A 9,936-nucleotide genomic window follows, 5' to 3' on the forward strand; every position below is an offset into this window, starting at 1 on the left:
GCATGAATTGCAGTCTTATAATGCCCCTAAGTGGAAAGTGCTAGTACAATTTGGCCTATTTTAGTCAGTACTTTTGTACTCATGTGTGACCTCATATAGTCAAGACTGCCTCTTAATTAAGAGAGACGATTTCCTAATTTGAAGGTCATCCATGCTTTCATTAGAAGAATCATTCTTTCCAGTAGCTTGTATAAAAAGAATTCAAAATGAAAAAGCCAACCTGCCAGTTTTCCTTATAGCCAGCTTTAACAAAGCATCGGTGGTTTGAGAATCTTAGTTCTGAGTAAAACTAGCAAGTCATTTACAGAGATGTATCCCTAACTTCTTGCCCACTTCTCTAGTCCAACTTTTTGACTTACAGAGATCATAGACCATGACATCCAAGAAAAAAAGGAAATGAGCTTCTTGAGAAGCTACTTTTGAGTTACACAGTATAAAGCAGCTATCAGTCAGATCTGACATCATCCCCACCATAATATATAGAAAAATGCTACCACTGTAGCAAGGAATAAGATCTAGAATATTTTGAATATTTAAAAAAATTCTATGTTTCCAAATGCTTTAATGCCACTTAACAAGATACTATTATAGAAACTGACAGTGATCCAGTAACAGTAACATTGTAAGATCCATAAAATGATTGGAAAAAAAGCTTTGAAGCAGCAGGCCCCTTTGAATCCCAGCTCTACTACATACTAGATGTACAACCTTGGAAAAGTCACACAGCACCAGTCTGTTTTCTTACCTATAAAATGGGATGTAAACTTAATTTGATAAAGTTGTTTCAAGGATTAATGTAGAAAATTGGCTCATCAGGTATTAAAAAAATGGCAGCTGTTAGTATTGATGATCACATCACACTCCATTTATGGACCCATACTTCAAGACTGCTGCTAAGTCCCAGAGAATGAGTTCTATAGGAGCAAAACTTGATTATACCTTCAAGTCCACATTTTGTGCAAGTTTACATTTTTTCAATGTTGTATCAAATTTCCAACATGCGTAGTGTTTTACTTGTGAGTCTTTTTCAGGTGGATCTCAGCTTGCCGATTCTGCCCATTCTGAAACTCATAATGGCATCTTTGCTTCTCACATTAATTTTGGTTATTTCCATCTCACTGTCACAAACAAGTCCAGTACAATATTTAAGTTTTAAAATACTTTATGTAGATCACTGCCCTCTAGTGACTAGAATAATTCCTTCTAGTAATTCCTTTAACTGATTCCCTTAATGTAAAAAAATTAAAAATCTAGTTACTGACCCACTAGTGGGAGGAAAATCCTTTTTCCAGAAAATGTGGGTTGATTCAACCAATTACACTTCTTATATTCCTGATCAAAGCATCTAGCTGTGGTCAGAGCCACCATGTAAAGCCACAGAGCATAGGCAGACCACATCTATGTTCCATTACAGATTCTTAAAAGGATTAGCTCTGTTCGGGATGACCATTTAGTACTAACATATTAGGCACATTTCCTTGTCAATCCCCCTGAACTATTAAGAACTTGGTCTCCACAGTGTTTCTTATACTTTTTATTTCTTATAATTTTTTACAATAAGCATGTATTATTTTTACAAAGGGGGGAACCCACAATATTTTCAAGGATGGGAGAAAATAATCTGCATTACCAAAACAGACACTTTGCATTTCAAGATCTATTCCAGGTTTAGAAGACCAAGAGATTGCCTGACATCCTGAAAGACTGGCCTGTTTACTTGTGGGCCAGTTAGCTTTAAACTCAGGAAAACTTCTAACTTCATTCACAGGGAGAATGAATAATAGTAGTAGCTACTGTTTACAGGCTAGGTCTTGTGCTTTGCTATTTGTATCTATCATCTCTAGCAATCCTGTGTGGTAGGTGGTATCCCCATTTTATAGATTAAACCAAGAGTTTACATAGCTGAGTCCAAATCTGCACGATAACCCTTCTCTGATAACAGGAAAACTATCTGAAAGGCAAGTACCACTTGAAAGTTAAGCAAGATGCCACCTTGGTGTAAACAGTAACAAATTACAAAAAACTCTGACCCAGAAGCTGTTGAAGAATATTTAAGACTATTTACTCGTAAAAGATAGATGTTCAGATGACCCAATGTCTATTGTTGCCTTCAATAATTAAATGCTAGCTAGTTAGAAATTCAGTGGGAAACTTATTCTATACAGATATAGGTGGGTTTGTGTTATCCAAATGCAAATCTAACTAGGTTTGAAATCCTAAAAGTAGAACCTTTAGCTAAACAACCTTCCCAATATGTATTTTTTTTAATTTAAAAAAACCAGGCAGGTGATATAAAGTCTGTGTGAACCATAAAGCCAACTTGGAAAGTGGACATGTGAACACCTCTCTACCTGTTCCCCTCCTCCAATATGGGCTGCTGGGTCCATTAGCCATTCCTTGTTGAAGAGCAGCAATCCCTGTTTTCCTCAGAGGCTCTTGACAATGATAACACTGATGCATGAACTTGCATCTTTAAACACATATTTCAGGATCTGGGAACTTCTGGGACCGTAACTTTAACCCAGCCTTCCATAACAGTCTTTTTACTTTCTATTACAAAACACGACACTGCAATAATAGCAATGAACCGCTTCAGCCTTTTCACTTCCGCAGAAGCTAAAACAACTTCTCCAACATATAAAGGGGCTGGAAAGTTAATTTCCTGGGAAAGAAATACACAGCCTGGCCCTGGCATTTTAGTACCTAGGAGAGCTGAAATAAGTCCATTGATCAAAACTCCATGTACAATTGTCTTTCCAAACTTGGTGTGTTTTGCAAAATCTTCATTTAAATGTAAAGGATTGACATCCCCTGTTAATTCTGAGAAGGAAATCACATCCCTCTGTGTGAAGGCCCTGCTGAGTTCAGCCCGGTCTCCAACTCTGATGTGCACATGCTGAAAGTGCTGCCTGTTTAGCACTGGTTGGTTCAGGCAGATTCTCCTCGGAAGCCCACCCCACCAAAGACGATGGCTGGAAATTACTGGGAACATCTTCAGCATCCTCGAATTCCATCAACGAGAGGTTTTTAGCCTGCTTCAGTTTTCACACATTATGCTGGCATCAAAACGTACTTTTGAGAGCGGAGGAATGTTTCTGAAATTGAAGACTATTCAATCCAAAACTAGTTCCCTACTATTACCAGATAATGCAAGGAGAAATGGAGAAACCTATAAGAGAAAGAAAAATGTTAACACAGTTATCAGGAGAAAATTGCACTGAAACACAAGGCAATGTAGAAACATGCCTAGTTTTATAGGACAAACCAAGTTATGCAGTAGCATTTTAAACAGCATCTTGAGAGGAAGCCTTAGATAAACAAGTGGTCATGATAAGCTCAGAAAGAGCATCCCAATACATAAGGCACTAGGCATTAAGCAATAAATGAAAAGTTAAGACTTTTCTGTATGAGTTCCAAGTTTTATCCCAAACTCCTCCCATACAATTGGAAGCAATGAAGTTCTGAATTTTTCTTCCCTAGCTAGATATTAACCACACTGGATTTATGCAAACACAAAAATGGAACACATATTAAAAAGTAATTTGATCCATTACTCAGCCTCATTTAGAATATGTGAATAGTCTTTACCTGAATCACTCTGAAAGCACATTTCTTGCCTTTATAGGATCCTAACAGGGTCAAAGAGCTCCACAATTTGACAAGACCACTATGGAAAAATCAAGAAAGCATTAATAAATATTTGTCCCTGCAACATCTTCCTAGTACTTCTGTGCTAATCCAGAAAATCTAACTTAAATGAGAAAACTTTAAAAAGAAAAGCATAATATATCATAGGCAGAGAATAAAATAAATCTCAATTGTTTCTAAAGTATATATTTCTGAGTTTACAACTATGATCATCAATTGGGAAACACTGGAGTTGTCAGCAAATCTCAAGTTTTGCTCTCCAGTGTGTAAGTTCCTGCTCGATGAATATTCATATTCTCCCCAGTTTAAACTTCCAAAAGCTGCTCAGAGTTCACAATGACAAAGCTCTTATTCTCAGAGAGCATTTTTGCTCTATTTCTCCATTCGTCTTTCTGCTGTTATACTAGAAATGTCCCACTGTCTGCCATACCTGCTACATATTCTCAAGACAGCTGACAAGGTCTTCTCTTCATAGTTTAGGATGTCCAAGGGTAGGGCAGCATCGACCTAAGTATGCAATAATGCTATTAGCAGACTATTATCAACATTAGTCTTGAACTCTAAAAACTAATCCTATCAATTGCTTTTTTCCTCCAAAAATGCAGTATTTTATTTAATGGTGCTGGAATAGTGGGCCTGCTTATTTACAACTACCCCTGCCTCGAATGTTCACATTGCTAATGCCTCTTCATCCTTCAAGTCTTCATTTAAATTGTTCCTTCCCCAAGATTAAGCTCATTCACTTGCTCTGCTCTTTCATGTACAGGACCCACATACTTCCTCTTTCATAATACTCATCATTCTTTTTTTAAATGTGTTTACTTCCTTATGAAACTGTCTATTCCAAATATTTATTGCTTGATGTCTTATCGTTGAATTATGGGATAGAAACTGGCAGTCTGGCCTCACTGGACAGACTGGGCCCTCAGGTCTTTTTTTTTTTTTTACTGGTCTCAGGGATAACACTCATCATCCTTGCCATTAATTGTTCAACATGGTTTTCTTCTAAAAATAACCAAAACCATTAGTCCATAAGACAGAGGCCATGTCTGTTTGTTTATAGCTATATCCCCCAGAACTAGGTTTCATATCTGACATATAGAAGGTACACATATATTTTTTTAAGCTCTTTACTTTGAAAAATTAGTCATAAGAGATTTATCCAGCCTCCCTCAATGTCAACATCTTGTACCAACTATAGCACGATATCAAAACAGGAAACTGAAACTGACAAAACAAAGTTTATTCAGATTTTACCAGTTATACATGCACTCATATTTATGTATGTGTATGCATAGTTCTATAACATTTTACCACGTAGGTAGTTTCATGTAACCACGTATGTAGTTTCATGTAACCACTTGATTGTAATCAAGATAAAGAGCTACACCATCTCCACAGGCTCTCTCCTCCTACTCCTTAATAGTCATACCCACTTTCTCCAATATCCCTGACCCCAGGCAACCACTAATCCTTCTCAGATTGTTATGTCAAGAGCGTTATATAGAGTGACATCAGAAACATGGTAGAGTGAGAGATGTCTCCAGGTCTCTCCCCTTGAAACAACAATAAGCTGAACATCTAAAACTCAACAAAAGACACCCAACCTGCACACGAGCACGCCTGAGCGTGGGATTTGTGAATGAGAGCTACCATAGACAATAAATTTTGTAAAATTCTTAAAAAAAAAAGCATTTGGATTGGCTTTTTCACTAAGCATGATTCTCTGGAGATTTGGTCACGTTGTTTGGTGTATCAATAGTTTGTTCCTTTTTATTATTGAGCATATATCGTGGTATAAATGTACTATAGTTTATTCACACATTAAAGGACATCTAGCTTATTTCTATTTAGGGGTTCTTACTAATAAAGCTTCTGTGAACATGCATATGTAAGTTTCTGCATGAATGTTAAGTTTTCATTTCTCTAGAATAAATGTCCAGGTGTGCAGTTGCTGAGTTGTATAGTAGGTACATAATTAATTTAAGAAACTGCTAAATTGTGTTCAAAGAGACTATACCTAAAATTTTTTACATTTTTACATTCCTACCACTAATGTATGAGTGATTCAGTTTATCCACATCATCAACATTTAGTATTATCAGTATTTTTCGTCTCAGTCATTCTGCTAGGTGTGTAGTGATTATCTCATTGTTTTTAATGTGCATTTCCCTAATGGCTAATAATGTTGAACATCTTTTCATTCATGTGCTTCTTTGCCCACATCTTTTTTAGTGCAATGTCTGTTCATGTCTTTTGCCCATTGTCTTAACTGTGTTGTTTAGTTTTTTACTACTGAATTTTGAAAGTTCTTTACATACTCTAGATATTAAGCCTTTGTCAGATATGTGGTTTGCAAATATTTTCCTCCAATCTATTTGTGTTTTTCATGCTCTCAATTGAGTCTTGTGTGGAATAAAGTTTTAAATTTTTATGAGCTGTTTAGCAGATTTTGATTTGACAGAATATATAAATCAAGAAATAACTTCTTGAAAATCATCTGTCTTTGTTCTCTCTCAAAATTCGTTTTTAAGTGAATGCTAAAACATGACTGCTCAAAGTGTTCGTCTGTGATAAGGAGCTGCATTGGAATAAAAATCAGTATCACTAAGCACACTGTTTAGTTCAGCTCAGTTTTTTTCATAAGGAGATTTTTCTCAGTAAAGGAAGTGCTGTGCTGATTTACCTTTCTAGTGTGACTCTCAAATCTTCACAATGGGCAAAACAAACAAACAAACAAAAAACAGTTTGTAGTTGCCAGTCTGGACCACACTTTGAGTAGCATTGCACTAAAATAAACATTTGTCTAATGAGCTCCTTGTCAAAAAGAAGGCGTATTAGAACACACTTACCTAAAATTCATCATTTCTGAAAGTCTGCTTCTGAATTTACAAATATGATTTTAAAGTTTTTAAATATTTGGAAAAGTGTTCTTTCAGTATTTATTACAAAGATCTTAGGAATGTTCAATCTATCAAGTGATTTCATACCTCTCCAAACAGGTCCTTCAGGGCTGAAATAAGCAGCTGTTTGAACTGTGCAGCATTCAGTCCAACTCCATGATCTTGAAATTCTCTATCAAAAAAAAATGAAAAAGAAAATAATACCTCGTATTAAATTTCATGCTACTCAAATTCATAAAATAACCAAAAATAGAACTTAGGAGACTGAACTTACAGGCAGACTTTCATGTAGTGGTGTTCAGAGGGATTTTTGTAAACTATTCTTTCATATGTGGCAGCTGGGGCTGGCATCTTTTCCAATGCTGATTACACCTACATTAAGAGTCAAGAGGGCTAGAAATTAGCAACGTACGAGCTATTTTTCACGTTTCTAATGAGTATTTGACCTATTTGATTTTTTAAAGAACTGCAACAGACAGTAATGCATCTAATTCTAATCAAACTAAGGTTACCCACACAGAAACAAAGAAATTTCTATATATCATACATGCCACACCATGTGTTCTTAATAAATTCTAATAACATAATCCCACTGAACATTTTCCCCTACAGAGTACCCAGCTGTGTGTTAAATACTTCATATGCCTTCAAACTGATCCTATGAGGTAAAAGCTAACATTACTTCCATTTTAGAGAAGAGGACATTAAAACTTAGCAAAGACAGGTAACACCTGGCCAAGGGAACAGAGCCTCCAACCACTCCTGAGCACCCTCAAGACCACTCTGATATGATGCCTCTTAATCCAAAAAGAAAAAAAAGTAGAAACATAAAGGAGTAAAACCTGAAATCTGAAGGCCCTCTTCTTGTTTACTCTCGGTCAACACTGAACATACACAGGAGAATGAAGGGTGGTAGTTCTGCTGACTCTCCCATGTTCGATTTGTGAGTTCTGTCAGTCTGGAGGCCAGGTCAACAAAGGGCTATTTGGCATGAAAGACAGCTTCAATAGCAACAGGTTTGAGAAGAGGAATTCCTAGAATGGGCTCTCAATGCCATTTCTAACAGACCTGAAACTTTCAAGAACATGCTGATCCCCTAGTCGGGAATCTCTGTCCGTGGCTCCACTCCCACCTTACTCTCCCTCTGGATAACTCCCACTCATCCTTCAAATTACAGCTTACAGTTCACCTCTTCCAATAGTTTCACCTCTTCAAGACCTTTTTGACACCCTGTTCTAAGTTACGTTCCCTTTTTATGTAATTTCTTAACACTTCATTTGTTTACTATCTGGTTCCCCCACAAAGGGACCAGGAAACTGAGGCCCAATCAAGGAAAGGGACTAATCCAAGGTCACATAGCTATAGACCTACATTTGTAAAAACCTCTCTCGGTCAGGCCAGTCCCAACCACTCCCAGATGGTGACCACCAGAGAAAATGAGAAGTCAGAGTCAAGGAGCTACATCCAAACATCCACTCAACAAACATGAATATTTACTGTGTCTGGCATGGAGTAGGTATTCAACAAACTTACTGAATATATGACAGACTGAATGGTTAAAGTGTTAGGCCTATAGGTTGAAAAGAATCTTTGGTTTCAGGACTGCAGCAATGGTTATCTGGTGCTTCTTTTCCAATCACTAGAATCTCCCCTGACTAGAAGGGCAGGAAGAAGAGGACCCTATTTATTTCATTCGTTGTCTAGCACATGATAGATGTTTTTAAAATATTACTGACTGCCTTGATGGAACTGGCTGCCTGAGTACGGGAATGACTTTGGGCCTGAGGTTCAGGAAGCCAATAATAACGAAGACTTAAAGAGGATTCTGGAGATAGTGGTGAAGGCTGCACAGCAATGAGTGTACTCAATGCCAAAGAACTGTACATTTTAAAAATGGTAAGTTCTGTTAGGCATATTTTACACACTTACACACACAAACTTAAGGAGCAAGTGTTGAGCAGTCACCTCTCCATGGCCAGGCCTGAGCCTCAAGGTCAATCATAGCACTGCCCTCTGCAGGCTGTCCTGAGACTTCAAAAGATGATGCCGGGGTACAGCCTGGCGTATTCACCCAGCTCACCACAAAAATATGAGCACTTCTATATAGTCATTGCCATTATCATCTTCCAAGTTAGCCTTTTTAATGGCTGTAAGGATGCTCTTTAACTCATCTGTTAGTAACAGCCATCCCTGCTTCCCTCCCGAAACTAGCACCTACTGCGGCCAGAGTGAGCCTATTAAAATCTATTCAAGCCACGCCATCTCCATGCTCAAAATCTTGCAATGGTTCCCGTTTCACTCAGAGTAAAGCCAAAGTCTTTACAGCCGCCTGCAAGGCCCTACCTGATCTGTACCGCTGCTTCCCCAGACCGCTCTGACCTCTTGTCCTATTTCCCCCTGCTCAATCCCTTCCACCACAGCTCTCCCTCACACGCCAGTTTCCCTCCAGGCTCTGGGCCCCACTCCTAGCTTTTCTGCATGCTGGGAATGTACTCTTCCACTAGGTAGCCACATGGCTCACTCTCTTGTCTTCTCCATTGCTTTGTTCAAATCTCACCCCTCGATTTGGTCCAGTAGCTATCTAATACGGCAGTCCCCGCTTCCCCGCTTCTGCTCTATATTCTTTTCTCATCATACTTACCACATTCTAATATAACTACGTAATTGTTATTTATTTGTACTCCCCTCCCCTCAACCCCAATAGAATGTACACTCCAAAAGAAAAGGATCGGTCCTGTTCATGGTTGTTTCCCAAGAACCTAAAACAGTGTATCACACACAGTAGGCATTCAACATAGCTTCTGGACTAAATCAAACACACACACACGCACACGCGCGCGCACACGCACGCGCACACACACACACACAATCCCCTCCTGTTGGGCACTTAGGTCCCTTTCAATCTTTTTTCGACTAACGTCCGCTATTTATCTGGCGTCCGCACCCATGGTCCGCAACCACCGTCCGCGTCCGCGACTGCGTCGCACAGAGGGCTGGGCAGGTTCGCAGCCCAGCCTCGCCTTCCGCACGCCGCGTCCTCCGCCGCAGCGGAGAGGTACCTCAGGTCACCCCGCGCCGCCCGCCGTCGCTCCCGCCTTACGCATGCGGTCTGAGTCGCGCGTCCTGCGTCACCCGCGCGGCCGACTGAGCCCACTCCCGGAAAATAGCCGCTACGCTATGGGTCTCCGCGGGAGCAGACTGACGCCTCTCAGACGCCTGTGCACTGCAAGAATCCGCCAAAGTCTCGAGCTACCTAGCAGAGGCCGGAGTCTGGGTCCCAAAAACTTCGGGGTGGTTACGTTTGGCTTCCGTATGCCCCGCCCCCGGTTACGTCATGTCGGCTAGGCGCGGACATGACGTCACCGCACGGAGTCCTGAGGACGCA

The 9,936-nt window shown here is 39.5% G+C and overlaps 2 protein-coding genes across 7 annotated transcripts; both read right to left on the minus strand.

Moving 5' to 3' along the window:
- Nucleotides 1-1,521: 1,521 nt before the first annotated feature.
- HTD2 (hydroxyacyl-thioester dehydratase type 2) lies at nucleotides 1,522-3,071 on the minus strand. Its single transcript, XM_039858557.1, has one exon. It carries the CDS (start codon nucleotides 2,999-3,001, stop codon nucleotides 2,486-2,488), a length of 516 nt encoding a protein of 171 aa, XP_039714491.1. The 5' UTR covers nucleotides 3,002-3,071; the 3' UTR covers nucleotides 1,522-2,485.
- On the minus strand, nucleotides 1,522-9,936 carry RPP14 (ribonuclease P/MRP subunit p14). 6 transcript variants are annotated; one of them, XM_039858559.1, is made up of 7 exons: nucleotides 9,652-9,796; nucleotides 7,394-7,532; nucleotides 6,826-6,923; nucleotides 6,639-6,723; nucleotides 4,079-4,155; nucleotides 3,589-3,667; nucleotides 1,522-3,169 (listed from the first exon to the last, which is right to left on the minus strand). In XM_039858559.1, the coding sequence occupies exons 3-7, from the start codon at nucleotides 6,900-6,902 to the stop codon at nucleotides 3,113-3,115; spliced, it is 375 nt and encodes a 124-aa protein (XP_039714493.1). In that variant the 5' UTR covers nucleotides 6,903-6,923; nucleotides 7,394-7,532; nucleotides 9,652-9,796; the 3' UTR covers nucleotides 1,522-3,112. The 6 variants fall into 6 exon arrangements, with proteins under 6 accessions (XP_039714493.1, XP_039714495.1, XP_039714496.1 ...); XM_039858561.1 differs by lacking the exon at nucleotides 9,652-9,796 and adding an exon at nucleotides 9,496-9,634; XM_039858562.1 differs by lacking the exons at nucleotides 7,394-7,532; nucleotides 9,652-9,796 and adding an exon at nucleotides 9,805-9,936.

This window comes from Pteropus medius, unplaced genomic scaffold, assembly GCF_902729225.1.
Source record: "Pteropus medius unplaced genomic scaffold, Ma_sr-lr_union100, whole genome shotgun sequence".
Classification (NCBI taxonomy): Eukaryota; Metazoa; Chordata; class Mammalia; order Chiroptera; family Pteropodidae; genus Pteropus; species Pteropus medius.